Consider the following 23,094-nt stretch of genomic DNA (forward strand, 5'->3'; position numbering starts at 1 on the left):
CTTTATCTACTTCTGGGGTAGATAAGTGATATGGTTGTATCTAAAATTTAGAACTTTAAAAAATGTACCTGCCGGAAAGAAGACAGCCTTAATTGTGTGCAAACCTTTAACTCTAATCGCAATGTAATAAAGAGTAAAATCAGTCAACTTTGGATGAATGAACAAACTTTTTGTAACAACTGGCCAGGAATCAATTAAGTACCAACTTCACACTTATTCTAATACAATATATAGGTAAGGGTCATGAAATTCACAACCATAAATAAAACCTTTCAAATCTTAAGTTTGTCATGATGTACAGTACAGAAAAGATAGACAATTATAGGTTCAGTTGTGGCTAAACATCTGGCAAAAATACAGCTTGGTCAAAACTGGTCAATTCATGCTATTAGAGGACTTAAACAGCACAAAGATGGTTAAGGTGGTTTCTGTTTGAGACAGAGTGTCAGTCAGGGAATTCCAGGTCAATTATCAGCAGATTAATATTCACACCAAAAGGCTTATTCATATCATGAACTTTACCAAATTTTGAAAATTGATTAGTTTTATCTGATTCAGTCAGTGAAGTAGATGAAGTATTTTTGGCTAAAGTTAACTGTTTGAATTCAAAGTGTGTGTTAAAACTCAGTATGGCATTTTGACTTCTCCAGAGATTTAATCTTCCCTACTTTTGAATTTCTCTTGAAGACTGTACAACAGCTGTTCTTTTGCACAAAGTGAACAATTTTTAAAAAAAAAGTCTGTGCCAATATTAATCGTACTCCAGTGACCGCAGCCAGGGATTTGTTTTTAATCAAACAAGAGTGCAGTAATTGTTTCCAGTAAACCTTTCACTCAAGACTCGGGTTATTGCAAGCTTTGAAACTACGTTAACATCAAAAAAAACAAATAACTTATGACAAAGTTTAAGACAATATGATTAAGCAGAACTAGCAAACATTCACAAGGTCATTTTACAGTTTCTTCTCATTGTAGGTTCTGCAGACTACTCTTTTGTACCACTGATTTCTGGGCACACTACTGGATACAGGTATCTTTGCTTTGGGACCATGTGAACTCCATTTCAGATATACTGGTCAATCGTACAAACCAGCAATTTCAAAAAGTCATGAACACACTAAGTTGTCCCTTAGTTCTAAACAAAAATCCAAAGCAACTTTCCAGTATACAAGTGCCAGTCTTTATAGTGAATCCCTTTCATACTCAAGCTGCTTTCTTTGTACAGCTGCTGGGGAGCAACTGGAGATTAACCTTTGACCTGCAGATTTAAGCAGAACAACATTTGCAGATTAGTTTAACCTATTGTAGAGTGGCAGTTTAAATCTACATCTAGTTAATAAATATTCTCTTTTCACCATTAATTGGTACTGGCTTCTTGATTAATCAAATTTGTCTTCCCATAAGTGCAAAATGCAAAAGGTATGTACTTTTGAACATACAAATAAGTAGACTATTCAGCTTTATATTGACCAACAGCCTTCAAAATTTCTCTTCATCTAATAGAAGACCTCTACAAAGGGGAAGTAACCTTCTAGCATCAATCCTGTCAAGTTATCAAGGGAATGTGTATGGTGGAAATGTTACTGGATCAGCAGTTCAGGATTCAAAAGTCTTAGTAATGGTAATCATGAAACTGCATCTTGTAAAAGCAAAACAAGTAAAGAATCTGTCACGCTTGCATAGATTGACAGCCTCATGGTTACTTACAGGGCCCAAGAAAACTACTCAGTACAAGGACAACAGTAGTTAGCATAGCTGCCTCACAATATTAGGGACCCGAGTTCAATCCCAACCTTGAGAGACTGTGGAGTTTGTATGTTCTCTGCCAGGTGCTCCAGTTTCCCCCACAGTCCAAAAGGTGTGGGGGTTAGGTGGATTAACAGTGCTAAATTGTTAGTCCCTGGTGAGGTGAATCAAGGTGGCACTGATCAACATGGGGCCTTATTTGTATGTTTAATTATTATCTACATAGCTAGCAGGGGTTACAGCTGGTATAAAGTACTTTCCTGAAGCTGTGGCAACTAACCTATAGTGAGACAAATGCTACATACTGTCTTATCCTTAGAATATGCTGAGCTGACTGATCAAGTCTCACTAGACGAAGGAGAGAGTCGTCAGCATCTCAGTGGAGAACAAGTTAGATGTTTTCAGACTCATTCCTGGTTTCAATCCAGTGAGTCTAGCTGGATTGTCTGGACTACCACTCCTCTGCCACCCACCCACACAAAGTACGCACTGGCTAAGTTGAGAGACTCAACAGTTACCATGGAGCTAGATCCAAAAATATGTAACTGCTTCCTTGGCTACATTGCAGAAGCCAAAAGGAGGAAGAAAACATTTAAAAATAGCTGATGTACAGCTTAATACATTGCTGTAATTCAATGCTCATTGTTTAAAGTATAAACTTATAGTTTATAAACATATTGAACCTGGGTCCCTGGTGCTGCGAGGCAGCAGTGCTAACCACTGAGCCACTGTCATCATAGCCATAACTGGTGAATGACATGGTACTCAAGTATTAATGACAGTGTTCAAAACATGTCGATAAAATTACTTTAAGTTTAATCAAGTTCACACAGTGTAATGTGAAAATGATTTACCTGTTGTGAATCATGTGGCTCTTCACCAAATGTCCAGCTGCCAGGGCTGCCATGAGAGACAGCTCACCTGCCATTACTGTACCACAAACTATCTCGGCCAGCTGCCGTGCATTTTCACCAGGACACTCCTGACTTGCACCCTGAACACCAAGCATCTAAGAAGAAAATGTAGAAGCATTTAAGGAACAGTATAGTGTAAGCAGATATGGAGAATGGGGAATTTGGTAGTGGATGGAAGAAAGATGTCCCTTTTGTTTACCTTTTGCAGGGATTACTCCTTCTGGCAGACCCTGTCCACTTCTTCCCACACAAATCGCAGAAGGTGTAACACTTGTTCATTTACCACCTCTCTTCACTATTCAAGGCCCCAGACACACCTTTCTAGTGAAGCTGCATGATACCTGCACTTTACTAATCTAGTTTTCTACATTGGGGGAGATGAAACACTGCCTGGAATATCCTGATTTACATAATATTTGTGGCTGTAAAAAATTACATTTCCAGTTGCCTGCCACTTCAGCATACTGTTCCTATGCCAACATTTAACTCAGGCCTGCTATAGTGCTTCAAGATTCAAGGCACTGAGTAACAATGAGAACATGAACATCCTTCCCCCATGTCCAGTATCCACCCTACCACCCCAGGTCATGTTTTGTATGGGTTGCTCCCAGCACAGCTAACCCACTTCAAACCATTCACCCTTCTCATTAGTAACTCACCCAGCATTTATTGCCCCCTCAGCTTAGCAGCAGCCTCTCTTTCGGACCCAGTTTCCTCAACATTTCAAAGCAGAAGAGGTGATCTCTTACAGGATCGATGTAAATGTTTCTCCTGACTGATCAAAAACTGGGGATAAACTCTCAGGACTGGCTAAAAAAAAAATAAAAGGATCTTGGACTAATCAGCAGGGAACTGTAACTGTCAAAAATCAAAAATTTGAGACCCACAAGTCTCAACTATCCATTCTGTTGCAGCATAGAAGGGTAAGCCATTTAAAACATTAAAAAAATGCCACAGGTGGCGAACCTTTAGCATTCATTGCCACAGAAGGCTGTGGAAGCTAAATCATTGAGCAAATTAAAGACAGAAGAAGTTGACAAGAGACAGGGGAGATGGGTGTAGATCAGATGTAATCTACAACAGTGATCTACTTCTGTTCTTATGTTTAGTTCCTTCTAAAGTAAATCTTCCTTACTATACCATAACTTGCAATGATTTCTTGTTCAGTTATGTTACTGTTCCAATGTTCAAGTACATTGAAGTTACTTTTGGTCCAGAATATGCCCGATTGTTCACTTCACTAGACATTAAAGATTTGAATTATCTTAATTTCAACTCCATCACTGTCTAATAGAAATGTGAAATTAAAGCTGTGCTGAAGATTTGAATTTTGAAAATTTCATGGATTGCCTGGTTTTGTGCACTTCAGGTCACTAATGTTTTGCATCACTCCTCACTAAGCAATTGGCTGTTGATTTTCATATAAATGCACAAGTCGTTATAATGTACTCTCTCAGGATATGAAGAAGCCAAGTATTTGGCCGAAACTAATTTGTTCTTCATGTACTTCTTGATGTAGATTGAAACAAAAAATTAATGAAAAAAAGTAAAAGTTATTTACATGAATCCTCACCTGCAGGCAAGTTTGCTGTGGTGGCAAGTTGGTTCCTCCTCCAACAGTTCCAACCTCAATTGATGGCATGGTGCAGCTAATATACAAGTCTTCATTATTGGGGCCTGTTGATTCCATTAATGTGATACAATTCGAGCTACTAACATTCTGAGCTGGGTCCTAAATTAGAAACATCTAGTATCAACCTCTTTTTATACAGTATGTAAACTACAAATTACAAAATACTGAGTACAGAATTAAATGCTTGTGGTTAGTAAAATTTTGTGATACAAGAAACTAATGTCAGGTTGTGTTCTTTCATAACCTTAAATATGCACTACTGGGCAACATTGAAATGGATTGAGGTCATATTTATAGTGGCAATGGTGTACTTGTTTATACAGTCAGCCAAAGTATGAAGTTAAGATCAAAAGGTGAGTAGAGTCATTGATACCACTTCTGAAACAAACAAGCTACAGGAATGATTATATTGGAATATGCCATAGAAGTTAAACAAAATGTGTAAATTTATTGGGTTATTAAAATTGGAGCTTATGGTTGGTATATATCCAGTGGTTACGGAAAACATGATTAGCAAGTGTCAGGCAGCATTCAATGCACCAACAGCACAAGGACTATATGGTCTTAAAGAATTCAAGGAAAGGTGGATCTCTCCATCTCCTGAGGTTGCATTGCTGCCTCACTTGTTTCTGTTTTTGATAATAGTACGCTTTCATAGTTTTAAAAAATGGGAAACCAACAATAAGTTTAGTTAAAATCAGTAAGATTAGACAGTTAAAATGACACTACTCAGGTAGAACAGTCATTACAAAACTATACGAGAAAGTGAGACTGCACATACTGGAGAGTCGAGAGTCAAAAAGGGTGGCGCTGGAAAAAGCACAACAGTTCAAGCAGCATTGAAGAGCAGAAGAGTCAATGCTTCGGGCAAAAGCCCTTCAGTAGGAATTCTTTATGCCCAAAAAAAAGAGATTCTCCTGCTCCTCACCTGTGATTTTTCCAGCACCACACTTTGATTACAAAATTATATAGTTAGAATCAAACAGCACTGGAAACAACCTCAGTCCACTCATCCATGCCAAACCGCTATCCCCAAATTTAATTAGTCTCATTTGCCTGTGCTTGGGTACCTGTCCAAATGTCTTAGGTGTTGTAATTATACCCACCTCTATCACTTTCCGGCAGCTCATCCCATATACACACACCATGGTGAAAAGGTTGCCCCTTTGGTTCTTTTAAATCTTCCCCTCTCATCTGAAACCTATGCCCTTTAGTTTTGGACTCCACCACCAAAGTGGTGAAGACCTTTGCTATTCACCTTATTTATGCTCTTCATTATTTTTATAAACCTCTATAAAAAGTCACCCCTTCAGCACTGACGCTCTAGGGACAAAAGTCCAGCCCCTCCTTATAACTCAAACCTTTCAATTCTGGCAATAGCCTAGTAAATTTTACTGCTTCTTTTCTAGTTTAATAACATCCTTTCTATAGCAGGGTGACCAGAAATGAATGGAGTACTCCAAAAGTGGCCTCGCTAATGTCTCTTACAGTTGCAACACTACATCCTAACTCCTATATTTATCAATAAAATCCAAATAGTTGAAAGGACAATTAAGTAGCTATGGCTTTAGAAATCATGATTTCACCAACATTAGTCTAAATTTTTAATTAGTCTATATAATACCATGTTTGAGTTGAGACAATTAAAGGAGGATCTCAATTTTTCAGCTCTAGCTCCTTTCCCAGTATATTTTGAGTAAGCTCTGCTCTCACTGAAGAAATGCAGTTTTCATTATTGCAAGCCTGTACTATTGAGAATGCAGTAAAATAAATCAAAAAAATTCCTACACCTACCTGTCCACAGGCAATATAAATAGCTGTAACAATATTTGCAGCATGTGCATTGTAACCACCCAGACTTCCAGCCATTGCTGAACCCACCAGGTTTTTGCTGATATTTACTTCTACAAGAGAATGTGTAGAAGTTTTTAATATCTGAAGAAAACAAAATGCAGAGAGAACTGAATTACTTGTTATAATCAAATGATTTGTTTAAAAAAAAAGTCAATTAATATATATCTCATTGAAAATGTGAACCATGCACTGTGCAAACATTTGAACACACTGATACCTCACACACAACTTTGGCTGGAATGACTGCTTCACAAACAATAGACTTCCCCCTTCCCTCAATCCAGTTAATTGCAGCAGGTTTCTTATCTGTGCAGTAGTTGCCACTGACTGCTAGTACACGCAAAGATGGGAACTCTTCCTGCAACCTGGAGAGAGCCTTTTCTGTACCCTATAAAACAAGGCAAAAAAGGAAACCTAATATCAAATTCTGAATTATACGCAAAAAGTTCTCTTAATCCATCCAATCCACATAGAACAAGTGCTTATACAATTTATACAGCGTTTTGCTTTTCCTACTATCCACAATATTGTTTCCCGGTATATGACTGTTGTATCAACACACTTTGTTTTAAATGTAGTAAGCTTCAGTCTGGCAAAGGTAATGGAATTCTTTAAGACTGAAAGCAAATAATATTCAGAAACTACAGAATTAGAACAGCAACCTGGAAGTCAATGCCTTGTCTCTTTTTTTTTCCCCCAGTCTTCATTTTTTTTGGTGCTCTTTTAAAGAAATTCTTCAAAGGAGGAATAATTTGCACTGGCTAAAGGGGAGTCTGTAAGGTTACTGAACTAAGTTAGCTTTATTGTCACATGTCCTCAAATGAGTACAGTAACAAGCTGAAGTCACCACTTACAGCACCATCTTGGTACAAAAAAGGTACCTAGGTACACACCTTAGTTACGGAATAGAGTAATAAAGAAAAGTTACATTTCAGCTATACATAGCATAACCATAGGTCAGAAAAAGCTAGTTAAAAACAAAAGATCACAGTCTCTCACTAGGGACCTCTGTGTGGTCTGACTGCTACCATACTACAGCCGCTGGTACCCTGTGACGCTGAAAGAAGGGAGGAGAGGGGAAGAAATGACAAAGAAAAAGCACAGGTGGAACAGAGGAGTTCCAGCTAGAGTGTCTTCCTCTGCTGCCATCTTACGTCATGGATAGAAGATTGGCTGTCTGGCAAAAAGGCAGTGTGTACATATAGATGTTTAATTGGCAGAATATATTAAGTGAGTGAGTCCTGGAGGTGTCTGTGCTAGGGCATGAGCATCTTACAATTTATGATAATGACGTGGCTGAAGGGACCAAAAAGGTCGAAAAGCTTAATTTGAAGATGTTACCACAAATAGGGAAGTAGAGACATGTCAAGACAGTTTGCAGATGAACAGAGGTAAACAATCTGCCAGATGGAGTAGGTTGTGGAAAAACATGAAGTTGTTCACTTTGGGAGAAAGGATGAAAACAAAAACAACTGCGGAATTCTAAGATGCAGAGGAATTGAGGTGTTCTGATGCACAAATCAAAAAATTAGTTTGAAAGCACAGTGTTAATGAATAAAGCTAAAGCTATGATCGTTGAGAGGAAATCAACATAAATATAAAGTATATTACACTCCACTTATACAAGGCTTTGAAAGACCATACCACAAATACAGTGTGCAATTTTGGCCTTCTTATTTAAGGACACTATATAGTGTCCTTTACAAAAGGAAGCTGTCGATGAACCCATATCTTTCACCAAACAACAATCGTTTCACATTCAGATTCTTTAGACAATCTATTCCAGATTTTTTATTGATTTCAAATTGCAGCATCTGTCAGGGTGGGATTCAAATCTGGGTCTCTAGCTTAAAGGTCTAGTGCTAATAGCATCACTTCCCCATATAATAAACCTGTCCATTGTTCTCTAGCCATCCCACTGCCCTGTTCCGACATATTAATACACAGTTTCTTCACACAAGTGCTCCGTAACCTATTGACTATGTCCAGTATCTTAAAAAGTTATACTTGCCTTTGAGATCATGTTCATGCCCATGGCATCCCCAGTCTTTGACTGAAAACGGATATAAAGATTGCGTCCAGCAAGCCCAATCTGCAGCTTTTGAAGCCGGGCATATCTGCAGATTAAACATTGCAAGATTCAATGGAAAACGACTTTGTTATGTAAACCACAGTTGATTTGTAGAGGTCAGAAGCTGCAGTCAGTTAATATTGTCTTGTTTCTTAATTCCAAATGATTATAGGGCTACATTTCTGCTGGTTGGAGTAGGTGCAGGAGAGGTGACAATCTTCCAGGTCTCAGCTGAGCTGAGGAGTGTTTGTGGTAACTTTGCAAATTAAACCTAATTGATGCTTGCATGCTGAAAGATGTGGTATAGAATTAACAAAGACACAAAGAAGGACTGGACAGAATCGACTACAGAGGAAAACAGATGACCACCACAGAAACAGATTAATGCTATTTCTCTTTGATCCTTCCTGGGCCTCATTTCAACTTCTGAAGCAGCAAATGCATTGTTCGGTTTTCTGGAGTATGCATCCTCAGATTAAAAAAAACGTGCATACAATAAAGTAGGTGGGCAGTTACAGTGAAGAAATATGAAGTTTATAAATGGATATGGATTAAACACATCAAAATTCGGCTGATGGGGTTTAAAGGACATTAGTGCAAGGTTATCCATTTTTGGTAAAAAGAATAATAAAAAAAAAAAACTTAGAGAGACAGTTCAAAATGCCTTGGTGCAGTGGGATCTGGATGTCACAGGAAGCTAGTAGAGTCATAGAGATGTACAGCATGGAAAAAGACCCTTCGGTCCAACCCATCCATCCCGACCCATATTCCTCCAAACCCTTCCTATTAAATGTTGCAATTGTACCAGCCTTCACCACATCCTTTGGCAGCTCATTCCACTCGTACCACACTCTGTGTGAAAACGTTGCCCCTTAGGTCTCTTTTATATCTTTCCCCTCTCACCTTAAACCTATGCCCTCTGGTTCTGGACTCCCCGACCCCAGGGAAAATACTTTGCCTATTTATCCTATCCATGCCCCTCATAATTTTGTAAACCTCTATAAGGTCACCCCTCAGCCTCCGACGCTCCAGGGAAAACAGCCCCAGCCTGTTCAGCCTCTCCCTGTAGCTCAGATCTTCTAACCCTGGCAAAATCCTTATACATCTTTTCTGAACCCTTTCAAGTTTCACAACAACTTTCCGATAGGAAGGAGACCAGAACTGCACACAATATTCCAACAGTGGTCTAACCAATGTCCTGTACAGCCGCAACATGACCTCCCAACTCCTGTACTCCATACTCTGACCAATAAAGGAAAACATACCAAACGCCTTCTTCACTATCCTGTCTACCTGTGACTCCACTTCCAAGGGGTTATGAATCTGCACTCCAAGGCCTCTTTGTTCAGCAACACTCCCTAGGACCTTACCATTAAGTGTATAAGTCCTGCTAAGATTAGCTATCCCCACATGCATCACCTCGCATTTATCTGAATTAAACTCCATCTGCCACTTCTCAGCCCATTGGCCCATCTGGTCAAGATCCTGTTGTAATCTGAGGTTACCCTCTTTGCTGTCCACTACACCTCCAATTTCGCATCCAAATCACTTATGTAAATGACAAGTAGCGGGCCCAGCACCGATCTGGCACTCCACTGGTCACAGACCTCCAGTCTGAAAAACAACCCTCCACCACCACCACCCTCTGTCTACCTTTTGAGCCAGTTCTGCATCCAAATGGCTAGTTCTCCCTTTATTCCATGAGATCTCACCTTGCTAATCAGTCTCCCGTGGGGAACCTTGTTGAATGCCTTACTGAAGTCCATATAGATCACATCTACTGCTCTGCCCTCAATCTTCTTTATTACTTCATCAAAAAACTCAATCAAGTTTGTGAGACATGATTTCCCATGCACAAAGCCATGTTGACTATCCCGAATTAGTCCTTGCCTTTCCAAATACACGTACATCCAGTCCCTCAGGATTCCCTCCAACAACTTACCCACCACTGAGGTCAGGCTCACCGGTCGAAAGTTCCCTGGCTTGTCCTTACCACCCTTCTTAAACAGTGGCACCACGTTTGCGAACCTCCAGTCTTCCAGCACCTCACCCTGTGACTATCGCTGAACCAAGTCTCTCAGCAAGAGGCCCAGCAATCACTTCTCTAGCTTCCCACAGAGTTCTCGTGTACACCTGATCAGGTCCTGGGGATTTATTCACTTTTAACAGTTTCAAGACATCCAGCACTTCCTCCTCTGTAATCTGGACATTTTTCAATATGTCACCATCCATTTCCCTACAGTCTATATCTTCCATATCCTTTTCCACAGTAAATGCTGATGCAAAATATTCATTTAGTATCTCCCCTATTTTCTGTGGCTCCACACAAAGGCTGCCTTGCTGATCTTTGAGGGGCCCTATTCTCTCCCTAGTTACCCTTTTGTCCTTAATGTATTTGTAAAAGCCCTTTGGATTCTCCTTAATTCTATTTGCCAAAGCTAAGCATGTCCCCGTTTTGCCCTCCTGATTTCCCTCTTAAGTATACTCCTACTTTCTTTTTACTCTAAGGATTCACTCGATCTATCCTTCTTTCTCTTAACTAAACCCTCAATTTCTTTGGTCATCCAGCATTCCTTATGCCTACCAGCCTTCCCTTTCACCCTGACAGGAATATACTTTCTCTGGATTCTGGTTCTCTCATTTCTAAAGGCTTCCCATTTTCCATCCATGAGTATTTTGCATCAGTATCTACTGTGGAAAAGAATATGAAAGATATAGACTGTAGGGAAATAGATGGTGATATCTTGCAAAAATGTCCAGATTACAGAGGAGGAAATGTTGGATATCTTGAAACGTTTAAAAGGTGGATAAATCCCCAGGACCTGATCCTGAGATCAGGTGTACCTGAGAACTCTGTGGGAAGCTAGAGAAGTGATTGCTGGGCCTCTTGCTGAGATATTGTATCATCAATAGTCACAGGTGAGGTGCTGGAAGACTGGAGGTTGGCTAACGTGGTGCCACTGTTTAAGAAGGGCAGTTAAGACAAGCCAGGGAACTATAGACCGGTGAGCCTGACCTCGGTGGTGGGCAAGTTGTTGGAGGGAATCCTGAGGGACAGGATGTACATGTATTTGGAAAGGCAAGGACTGATTAGGGGTAGTCAACATGGCTTTGTGCATGGGAAATCATGTCTCACAAAGTTGATTGAGTTTTTTGAAGTAACAAAGAAGATTGATATGGGCAGAGCAGTAGATGTGATCTATATGGACTTCAGTAAGGCGTTTGACAAGGTTCCCCATGGGAGACGGATTAGCAAGGTTAGATCTCCTGGAATAAAGGGAGAACTAGCCATTTGGATAAGAGTGGCACAGTGGTTAGCACTACTGCCTCACAGCGCCAGAGACCCGGGTTCAATTCCTGCCTCAGGCAACTCTGTCTGTCTGTGTGGAGTTTGCACACATGCTCCCCGTGTCTGCGTAGGTTTCTTTCAGGTGCTCTGGTTTCCTCCCACAGTCCAAAAATATGCAGGTTAGGTGAATTGGCCATGCGAAATTGCCCATATAGTGTTAGGTGAAGGGGTAAATGTAAGGGACTGGGTCTGGGTGGGTTGCTCTTCGGAGGGTCAGTGTGGACTTGTTGGGCCGAAGGGCCTGTTTCCACACTAAGTAATCTAATCTACAGAACTGGCTCAAAAGGCTGAAGGTGGTGGTGGAGGGTTGTTTTTCAGACTGGAGGCCAGTGACCAGTAGAGTGCCACAAGGATCAGTGCTGGGTCCTCTACTTTTTGTCATTTACATAAATGATTTGGATGCGAGCATAAGAGGTACAGTTAGTAAGTTTGCAGATGACACCAAAATTGGAGGTGTAGTGGACAGCGAGGAGGGTTACCTCAGATTACAATGGGATCTGGACCAGTTGGGCCAATGGGCTGAGAAGTGGCAGATGGAGTTTAATTCAGATAAATGCGAGGTGCTGCATTGTGGGAAAGCAAATCTTAGCAGGACTTATATACTTAATGGTAAGGTCCTAGGGAGTGTTGCTGAACAAAGAAACCTTGGAGTGCAGGTTCATAGCTCCTCGAAAGTGGAGTCGCACGTAGATAGGATAGTGAAGGCAGCGTTTGGTATGCTTTCTTTTATTGGTCAGAGTATTGAGTACAGGAGTTGGGAGGTCATGTTGCGGCTGTACAGGACATTGCTTAGGCCACTGTTGGAATATTGCGTGCAATTCTGGTCTCCTTCCTATCGGAAAGATGTTGTGAAACTTGAAGGTGTTCACAAAAGATTTACAAGGATTTTGCCAGGGTTGGAGGATTTGAGCTATAGGGAGAGGCTGGGGCTGTTTTTCCCTAGAGCGGTGACTAAGGGGTGACCTTATAGAGGTTTACAAAAATTATGAGGGGCATGGATAGGATAAATAGACAAAAGTCTTTTCCTTGGGATCGGGGAGTCCAAAACTCGAGGGCATAGGTTTAGGGTGAGAGGGGAAAGATATAAAAGAGACCTAAGCGGCAACTTTTTCTCGTAGAGGGTGGTACGTGTATGGAATGAGGTGCCAGAGGGTGTGGTGGAGGCTGGTTCAATTGAAACATTTAAGAGGCATTTGGATGGGTATATGAATAGGAAGGGTTTGGAGGGATATGGGCCAGGTGCTGGCAGGTGGGACTAGATTGGGTTGGGATATCTGGTCGGCGTGGACAGGTTGGACCGAAGGGCCTGTTTCAATGTTGTACATCTCTATGACTCTAAGAAGGAGCAAACGGTGATTTTGATATTTATTGCTGAAGGAACGAAGTATAACAATGGAAGTAGTGTTGCAATTATACAAAGCATTGTGAAATTGCAACTGGAGGACCGCATACAGTTTTTACCCCCTTACTTCAGGAAGGATACAGTTCAAATAAGGTTCATTGGATTAATTCCAGATGTGAAAGGCTCACCTGTCAAGAGATTGAGCAGGTTAGGCCTATATTTGCTAGAGTTTAGAAAGATGACAAGAGATCCAGTTAAGGTATAAGAGATGCTAAATGCGATTGACAAAGTAGACAGCGGATAATTCACCAAGTGGAGCAATCTAGAGTGACAGGATATAGTTTTAAATTTTCTGCCCTTTAACTTAAAATGGAGAAGAGCAGAAATCTTTTCAGTCAAACAGGTGTATAATCTATAACATTCAGTACCCTAGCGTGTAATGGATGCCAGGGCATTGAATAAACTTGGGAGACAGATTTTTTTAAACAATTAACTCATTACTAAAAAGGTTAAGGAAAGCAGACGGTGAAGTAGAGATGAAAGTAGCCATGGCTATAGTAAATGGTGGAGCAGGTTGAATGAGTAAATTGCCTACGCCTGGTCCTAGTTCTTATGTTGTTCTCATCACAATTGTGGTTTGTTGACAGAGTACAATGTGCACTTCATACATTCCAAACATTTGATCTAAAATTCAGAGACTTCTTCACTAATAGAAATATATTGATGTTTCCCAAATGTTTAAAATCATCCTGTCTTCTAGACACTTTTGAAAGTTTCTTGGTGGAAATGGGTTGTAGTCCGTTTCAAATTCAAATAGTGAGAAGCTGATATCTTTTCCTTCCAAGAAGCCAGAAGTTGCTTTAAACTAGATTTAGAGCTAGACCAAACTCAAAACTCTAGTCACGCAATTGGTATACAGTGATTTAATGTCACTTTAAATAACTTCCTCCAGGCGCATAATAGAACCATGTTCTTAAGTTATACAACGGTTATGTTGAAACTACTGCAGAAATTCACAATGTCTCGTATAAATACAAAAGCTAACTTTATTTTGAACACAATGCAGCAATACTTAAAATTTTAAAACCACGTGTACATTTCTCAGTCCGTATATTCTGCTGGAAGGCTCCAAGGTAATTGAAACAAAGATCTTTGAGGCAGAAAGCAGGGTGAAATTGGGAAGAGGAAAGGGAAAAGAAACAGACCCAAATCATTACTTCATGGCAGCCTAACACCACTGAATAACAAAAATCTTAAATTCAAGAGTCTCAACCTAATATGGTAGAATACACAAAACCTCACCTGCTCGTGCTGTCAAACATTTCTTTCATAATTTGAAAGCCTTCGGGGGTCTCGAGCCATGTTTTCACTTCTGCTGCTTCACATGCAGTTGGCAGCATTACAACTGGCCCTCTAGTCATTCCATCTGCCAAAACGCGACTCCGCGCTCCACCACCCAGCTTAGATTGAAAAGTTTAAAATATTTAATTGCACTAACATGAAAGTTAAAAAAATTAAAATATTTGGTACTCAATTCTAAAGCATTTGATTTTGTTTATTTAATTTGATGTATTAAATGTCACATACCAAAATAGAGTGAAAAGTATTATCTTATGTGCTTTAGAGACATATAGTACTATAGAAGTGCCTACAGTTTAGAACAGTGCAAGATACAACCTTATAGCTACTGAGGCATAAAGAGAAAGAGATTAACATTAACAAGAGGTCCATTCAAAAGTCAGATACCAGAGGGGAAGAACCATTCCTGAATCTGTTTGATGTAACAATGGAAAAGTTTACGTCTACTTACACATATTGCCCTGCAACCACGGTTAGTGCTTGCCACAAGACAGCCTTCAGTAGTTGCCATGGGCACTTGGAACTCCTTTCCATTCAGGAAAAGTGGACCAGCAACTCCCACTGGGATGGGCATATAGCCAATGATATTCTCGCAGCAAGTGCCCATGACCTAACAGATCAGGTTAGACAAAGTAAAATTCACATATATTAAAAAGAAGTGGAATTCAATTTTCATAATCAAAACTACAAATCCTGGATTTAAATGTCTCCTGTCAAAGCTCAGCTGCTTAAATATCTATTCATATCTAGATATTCCCAGTTTCATTCAATTTTCCAGAAATCAATTGGTGATATAAATGGCCTCACAGCCCTTGGTAAAAATAAACTAACCAAGTGGTTCCTACTTCAGGATGCATGTCAATAACATTTGATGACAGTATCCACTTGGATGTCAAGTGAAGGCCATGAAGAAACTTCACTCCAGTTTATTAAAAACTTCATGCACAAAGCATGCAAGATCAAGTGCAGATACCTGAAATAGGGAAGTCAACTCCATTGGTAGTACATGGTTTAAAAGGTTAATAGACACATATGAAGTACAACTGGAAGGAGCTTGATATAAAATTTGATCTCCTATTCCACAATCACTGAAGGGAAAAAAAAGGGTCAATACAGAGGTGTTTGGAGTTTCACAGATGTGTAGGGTTGTCATATTCCTCCATCAGACCTCTGATTCTTGTGCTGCAGTGGTAATGTCCACAGGAGACTTAAGCCAGGAGACTGGGGTTCAAGTCCCACCTGCTTCAGGAGGTACATAATAACATCTCTGAACAGGTTGATTAGAAAATCTTACAACAGACCCCTCAGTTGCAGGATTGAGTCACTACTGACTGAGAAGAAAGGGAACTAAAAATTGCACACACAAACTCAATATCCTGCCTTCACATCAAGTGAAAATCTTGACAAGAATTATTTATTTCACTCTTGGAAAACTAAAATATGCATCACTAAAACTGGTCAAAGTTTAAAAATACAATTGAAGATGTTCTAAAATTTATATTTAGTTTTCCTTTAAAACAGTTTACCTCATTCAGAGAAAAAAAAAAGACGAATAAGTTTTCCACAGATCTCTAACCGCTCACTCTTAAAAGCACCTCCATATCTCAATGCGTTTCAATATCACACTTCCAAATCCTGTATTAAGAACTGACTTACCAGTGAGTAATCGTAGTCCTTGTAAGGAAGCATTTGTAGTGTAGTTGTTTCTGGCAGTTTTTCAGCCAGGATTCGTCTTCGTATGAACACACCACGTTCTGGAGTTTCCATCATAGTCTCCAGTTTGTAAGCTGGAATGTGTTTGGCATTCACCAGACGGATTACCTCAGCATCAGTAAGGTATTTTGCTCCTCTCTGGACGTAATTATAAAAAAAACTTGAAATTAATTTAGATCATTAGCATTCACATAACCTTACACATTTTACAAGCATTCTTATGTGTACTGGTGATGCTGATGAAAGGCTATGGGCCAAGTGCTGGAACATGGTGTCAGAATAGTTAGATGCTTGTTTTCGACTGGTGCAGACTCAATGGACTGAAGAACCTTTTTCTCTGTGCTGTTGAACTCTATGATTGACTACCTTACCAGAGATTTAATCACATGAGCTCTACATTAACATTTATTCTTTAGCTGGTTTTATTGAAATTGAAATAAATAGCTACCAATTTACTATAAGCACCTGCTCCAGAGGTATTTGGAACACATTTGGAAGTGTTGATTAGAAAATATCTAACCTTTAAACTCAAAGTTGGCAAAATCATAGTGCATCTTTAAAAAAAATTTGTTTAATTCAATTTAGAGCCCTTTTAATTAGCAATAGGAGTGATTAAAATTCCTCATTCAGCTGTTGACATGCATCAAACATTGGGAAATTAAACATCCAAATTCAACTAAATTTAACTGTGAACCTTCCACAATTAGTAGCATTGGCAAAAAAATATACTTAGAAGTTCCTATGTTAAATGCAATAAACAAGGCATAGTATAGAAATTGGTGCCTATTTCTCAGTATATGTTATCTACAATAAGGTGAGCTGAATGCTGCAGTGGTAGTCACTGGATTAGTAAATCGAGAGGGCCATTTAATATTCTGAGGACCTGGGCTCAAGTACACCACTGCAGATGGTGGAATTTGAACTCAATTTAAATCTACAATTAAAGAAGTCTATATATGACCATCAAATCATTGATGTAACAAAGCCCATCTGATTCACTAATATCCTTTTGGGAAGGAAAACGGTCATCTTACCTGGTTTGGCCTACATGTCACTCGAAACCCACAGCAATGGTGGGTGGTGCTCAAGCTCTAGTGTAACAAATCATTAAAACAACTGGATAGGCCAGAAACAACGGACTTAGCAGGGCCGACAGGCTAATACCAAAATTGGAGAATTGACTCAGACTGGTCAAGCAACAGCCTGACAATCATAAACTCAAAATACAGTTACACATAATGCCCCACAAAACACCATTCATAAGTAGGTCACACCACCAGGATTGATACAGCAAATTTGGCAGCACCCTTGTGTATAGTCCTAAGAGTTGTAAACATGTTCGGCACAGTGTACACAAAAAGCAGGACAAATCCAACTTAGCCAATTACTGTCCCAGTCTATTCTCAATTGATAAGCAATGGAAGGAGTCATCAACAGTATTGTCAAGCTACACTTGCTTACTGAAGCTCAGCTTCGGTTCAACCAGAGCAAATCAGCTCCTAACCACATTAAAGCTTTACAGCAATGGGGTTATAAAGACGTCAAGAGAGAATCCAGCTCACTTCATTTTGTTAAATTTATTCTTCAAAATGAAAGCTGTATTTGACAGTGTAACAAAGGAATCTTTGGAAATGTGGAGTCACTAGGAATCTGGAGAATACCACTGCTTGGTGTCCTACATGTCATACAAGGAAGATAGTTGTTGTTCTTGGAGATCAGTTATCTCTGCTCCAAGACATTTCCACAGGAGTCCCTCAGGGGAGAATCCTAGATGCAACCAGTGTCACCTATTTCAATAATCTTTCTCCCATATGATGATCAGAAGTGGGGATGTTTGCAAATGATTGTTTAATATTCAGCATATTTGCCACTCTTTAGATACTGAAGCAGTCCATGTCCAAATGAAGCCAATTTCCAGGTTTGGTCTAACAAGTGGCATTCACACCATATAAGTGCCAGGAAATGACAATTTAAAACAAAGAATGCAACCATCACACCTTGATGTTCAAAGGCATTACCACTGAATCCCCACCTAACATTTTGAAAGGTACCATTAACCAGAAGCTGAACTGGACTAGCCACTTAAATACAAGAGCAGATCAGAAGCCAAGAATCTTGCGGAAAGTAACTCACTTGCTGGCTCCCCAAAGCCTGCCCACCATTAAGGCACCAGGAGTGTGACAGAATCTTCCCCATGTCTGGCTGAGCGCAGCTCCAATAATATTCAAGAAGCTTCACACCATTTGGACAAAAGTAGCCCAATTGACTGGCACCATATCCATAAACATTTACTTCTTCGAACACTGCTGTCCAGTTCCAGCATGCATTGCAGAAACTCACTCAAATGGTACCTTCCAAACCCATGACCCTTGAAGGACAATGGTAGATGTGAATATTACCACCTGCAAGTTTCCCTGCAAGCCACTCACCATCCCGACATGGAAATTATTGCTGTTCATGCTGTGCCACGAGGTCAAAAATATGTGAACTCCCCCCATAATGGCACTGCTCCATATAAACACACACACACGACAACAACAGTTCAAGGAGGCAGCTCACACCACTTTCTAAGGGGCAACTTAGCAATGGGCAAAGAACAACACACCTTGAATGAATAGAAAGTCAATGAGTCCACTGTAATGGAGTTCGATATAGGCACAAACGATATCAGCATTTGACTAAATAGTCATTGAACATGATTCAAATCAGACAGAAAACATTCACATTTCTTCAAAAGACAAATATACTAAAAATTGTTGAAACCGTGACTAATTAAATGAGAGAATTTTTACCTCTGGGCTTCGGAGTATGAACAAGCATTCTTCAATTGATCGTGGTCCTAATGGAAACTCAATATCCAGTTCTTCAGGTGTTCCTGAAGATGAAGAGCTAGGAGGCGTGAAGTCTCCGAACACAAAATTTGCTTTTGATGAATGATTGACCGGTTTTGGGATAGAATACACAATAGGCTTTATGACTTGGTCTGCAGAAAAAATTACCTGTGATTAGTTTATGAAATAGAGCAAGGGAAATAAAAGTGAACTGTCTCATTTCAAAACAAAATCATCAGCTTGTACAATATGAACCCAATAGCTGTAATCAGAAGGACTGTATAAACCCAATGAAAATGTAAGCCTCAGACAAGCTCAAAAATGTATTATCTATACTATCATGCAATTTTAAAAGGCGAGACTTAGAAGCCAAAGAATCTTACCAGCGTAAGAATTTGAATTCAGTCAAAAACATGACAATACAAAACAGATTAAGAACTAATTCATTCAAGTATTTAAAAAAAAATGAAATGAAATCTGTCCCCCTTTAGTTTAGTTTGTGCACATTCCAGCCCCTCAATTATAATAAATTCTATTTTAGTACATAGCAACTGTAACAAGCATATACAAACTCATACCTGTATTTTTATTAATTGGTTCATCTGTTAAACATGATTGGAATCTGGTAATTCCAGTATTACTCATGCAGTTATCAATATCCTTCTTCTGTACCACCAATGAGAAAGACGACTGAGTTTCTGCCTTCTCAAAGAAGATGTACTTGATAGCAAGAAAGAGTGCTAGACCAAGAGTAATTACTTGTTCAATATCCATGCTGACCATCCTGTATCAGGTGAAACAAAAGAAAGGACATGATGCATTAACCTGTAGAATTCATTTATGGAGTTGTATTGGGCTACAAACTCAAAACACTTGAATTGTCCAATACAGTTAAAATACTGCATCAGTACAGTTCAAGAACAAGAAAGGTCACCAGGACAATCTCTAGCTTGAAAAAGGACTAATAGATGGCCAACACAAACATTTTATGGAGTCTACATGAACTTTAGCAACACTTTCAATAAAGTCCTTTATGGCAGTCTGGTCAAGAAAGTAAGATCACAGAACCCAGGGCAAATTGCCAGGTTAGATCCAAAACTAGCTGAGGGGCTAGAAACAGGGAATTTTGTGAAAAGGATTTTTGAGAGACTGGAACTCTGTTCCTAATCAAAGTTCCACAGGGCTGAGCTAAGAGCTTTGCTGATTGAGGTCTATTTGAATGATTTGGATTTAAATTTAGTGTATAATTATAGAAAACCGGTAGAGTAGTAAAGAGGAAGGAAGAAAACCATGAACTGTAGAAGGATATCCATGCATTAGTCAGGTGGGCAAAACAGTAGGCAGTGGAATTCAACTCCAAACATACTTGGTTAGGGCCGACAAGGCAACACTTCGAATAGTAGTACCTGGCAAGTACTGAAGATCAGAAAGACCTTGGCATGTACATGAACAGATCTCAAAAGATAGCAGTGTAAGTAGATAAAAGGTGGTTAAGGAGGTTTATGGGATACCTGTATTTATTAGCTGTGGCAGAGAATAAGGAGGAGCAGGGAGGCAATACTGGAGCTGTATAAAATGTTGGTTAAGCCACAGCTAGAATACTGCATACAGTTCTGGCCTCATTATAGGAAAAATATGATAGTACTGGAGAGATTGCAGAGGATGCTGCCTGGAGTTGAAGGGTCTGACATGAGGAACGAGTGGATAGGCTGGGATTGTTTACCTTGGAGTAAAGGTTTGGGGGTCCCGAATGATTCATTGCATTGAGAGCGCCATAAATGGGGTGAATGCAAGGGAATTTTTCCATTTGCAGAAAAATATAAATCAACCGGAGGCACAGACTCAATCCAAGAATTCCTGAATTATCCGACCTGTCCATCTTCCTTCCCATCTATCACCCCTCCAACTTGCATCTACCTATCATCTTCCCAGATATCTTCACCCCAGCCCCAGCATCACCCTCCTATTTATCTCTCAGTCCCCTACCCCCTTACACTCCTGATGAAGGGCCTATGTCAATTCTCCTGCTCCTCAGATGCTGCCTGACCTGCTGTGCTTTTCCAGCACCACATTTTTGGATTCAGCCCAAGAGGAGTAACACCAAGAAGAGAGTTAAGGAAAAAACATTTTTTACATATTAGATTACCAAAGTAGACATAATGGGCAGAATAGCTTCCTCCTGTACTGTAAATGTTTGAGTATTTGATTGAAGTTAAAATTACCTTAAAATACCAATATTAAAAGTAACTTCCACATTTGCACCCGTGAGTAGCCACTTAAAATATTCTTTTACTGTCACTGTTTGAAGTGACAACTATTGGCATAAATGTTCAGCTACCTGGAAAGATAGAACTGCCAGAGTGGTACACCAGGATCAATTCGTTTCGGCATACTTCCATCAATGTTTGTTCCAGACTTAGGCACTTCTAAGGGGTTATCCTGTGAAGATGGTTCTGCTATCCAGCGACTATGAGCATGAACTAGGACTAGTCCTAGAGACTATGATCCCAATAAAACAAAAAAAATCCGTACGTTATATCATTAATTGACAATTTATTGAACTCACTACAAATTCAGACTAAATTGACAGCATAACATTTAAACAGCCAGAAAACTAGATTATTGATGGAGTAATTTTCCCCACAATATTTTAGTATTATTGTGTAATATTTATAGAAACAATTATTGCAAGACATAAAAATTCAGTTGTGCACTGCTCAAAGTTATTAATTCCACACTTTATACAGCAGATGCATTTCAATGCTTACCATGATGACTTTCACTCTCTGTGTTACAGGATTGGGTTTGTTATCTTCCTCTTCCTCTAAGACACGAGCAAAATGACCCAGCTGCCAAATTGGACGACCCTCACGGCTTTCTCGGGAAAGCTATGAAGAAATGTGATAGTCGATGATCTTGAAAATAAAATGCATAGTTTGCTGAAAACTGAACATATTGGATGGTAGGCAGACTTGACGCTCCACATTTGTACGATTACGATTGCATCAGTCACAATGTCAAATCCACATTCCTGCCTAGTCTCAATAAGTTTTCATGCCATGCTTAAGAATCAACCTATTGCTATCTTAAAACAAAGGACTCTGCTTTCAGAAAGACAAGCCCCAAAAGCAATATGCTTAATCTGTTTTAAATGGACAACCCCTGGATTTTAAACAATGTTCTAGACTCTCTCAAGGAAAATATATCCATTCCACATCAATCTTGTCAAACCCCCTAAGGATTTTATTTATTCAACGAAGAGGTCTCTTGCTATTCTAAACTGAAGCAGTTACAAGACTAGCATGTCCAGCATTTCTTCACCATAAAACTCACCTTTTCTAGTTATTAGTTTCATAAACATTCTCTGAACTTCTTCCAACACATTCACATCCTTCCTTAAATAAGGTATGCAATACTGTGCAGAGTACTCCAGATGTGAGATTTAGTCTAACTAAAGCATTACCTTCCCACTTTTGTATTCAATTCCCCTTGCAATAAGTAACAATATTCTACAAGCCTTTCTGATTACCTGTTGCATGTTTATACTAATCTTTTGCAATCTGTGCACAAGAATGTCTCGATATATCCCTCTGCAATCTCCCTCCATTAAGATGATGTGCTTTTTTTAATGCTCCTGTCAAAATGCAGCTTCATATATTCCCACATTATACACCATTTGCCATATCTTTGACCACTCATTTAACAAAGGTCTTTTTGTAATGCCTTATACTTCCTTCACAGTTTACTTTTCTACCTATCTTTGGACTGTCAGCAAATTAGGTAACCAAACCTTTTATCCCTTCAAGTCATTTACATAATGTATGAATAGTTGCAGCCCCAGCACCAATCCCTGTGCAACATCTCTCATTACACCTTGCCATACTTAAATAAAAGACATTTAGATCTACTGTGTACTTCCTGATAGCTTACTTGGATGACAATCTCATTATCATGAACACTTATTTTCCACAATAACATTTGACATGGTACCCTATCAAATACCTTCTGGAAATCCAAATAACATGCTCCGGGATGTTCTCTTCTCAAAAGACTCTGATAGATTGATCGAGCACGATTTCGCTTTCACCAAACCATGTCGAAACTCCCAAATTATCCTAAAAACTTATCCCAAAGACATCTCCGAAATGATTGCCAGACTACTTAGACTCCTTGGCATCATGGTAGCCAAAAAACCACCAACACACTAAAACAGCAGCTAACAAACTTGAAAGACCCTATACAGGCAAAACAAAACTAAATGCCATTTACAAAAAAACCATCT

General features: G+C 39.5%; 1 protein-coding gene across 1 annotated transcript in view; it reads right to left on the reverse strand.

Annotated features, from left to right (window-relative positions):
• Positions 1-751: 751 nt before the first annotated feature.
• hmgcra (3-hydroxy-3-methylglutaryl-CoA reductase a) overlaps positions 752-23,094 on the reverse strand; it is a 47,284-nt gene continuing 24,941 nt past the window's right edge. The window contains exons 8-20 of the mRNA XM_043707408.1: positions 21,581-21,700; positions 21,151-21,311; positions 19,391-19,596; positions 18,774-18,964; positions 15,925-16,119; positions 14,720-14,878; positions 14,212-14,369; positions 8,159-8,264; positions 6,365-6,535; positions 6,088-6,228; positions 4,234-4,392; positions 2,601-2,755; positions 752-1,258 (exon numbers count right to left, since the gene is read on the reverse strand). Of these exons, the coding sequence (XP_043563343.1) occupies positions 1,204-1,258; positions 2,601-2,755; positions 4,234-4,392; positions 6,088-6,228; positions 6,365-6,535; positions 8,159-8,264; positions 14,212-14,369; positions 14,720-14,878; positions 15,925-16,119; positions 18,774-18,964; positions 19,391-19,596; positions 21,151-21,311; positions 21,581-21,700 (1,977 nt within the window). The 3' untranslated portion in view covers positions 752-1,203. The remainder of the gene's footprint in view (positions 1,259-2,600; positions 2,756-4,233; positions 4,393-6,087; positions 6,229-6,364; positions 6,536-8,158; positions 8,265-14,211; positions 14,370-14,719; positions 14,879-15,924; positions 16,120-18,773; positions 18,965-19,390; positions 19,597-21,150; positions 21,312-21,580; positions 21,701-23,094) is intronic.

The sequence above is a fragment of the Chiloscyllium plagiosum genome, chromosome 2, assembly GCF_004010195.1.
Source record: "Chiloscyllium plagiosum isolate BGI_BamShark_2017 chromosome 2, ASM401019v2, whole genome shotgun sequence".
Lineage (NCBI taxonomy): Eukaryota > Metazoa > Chordata > Chondrichthyes > Orectolobiformes > Hemiscylliidae > Chiloscyllium > Chiloscyllium plagiosum.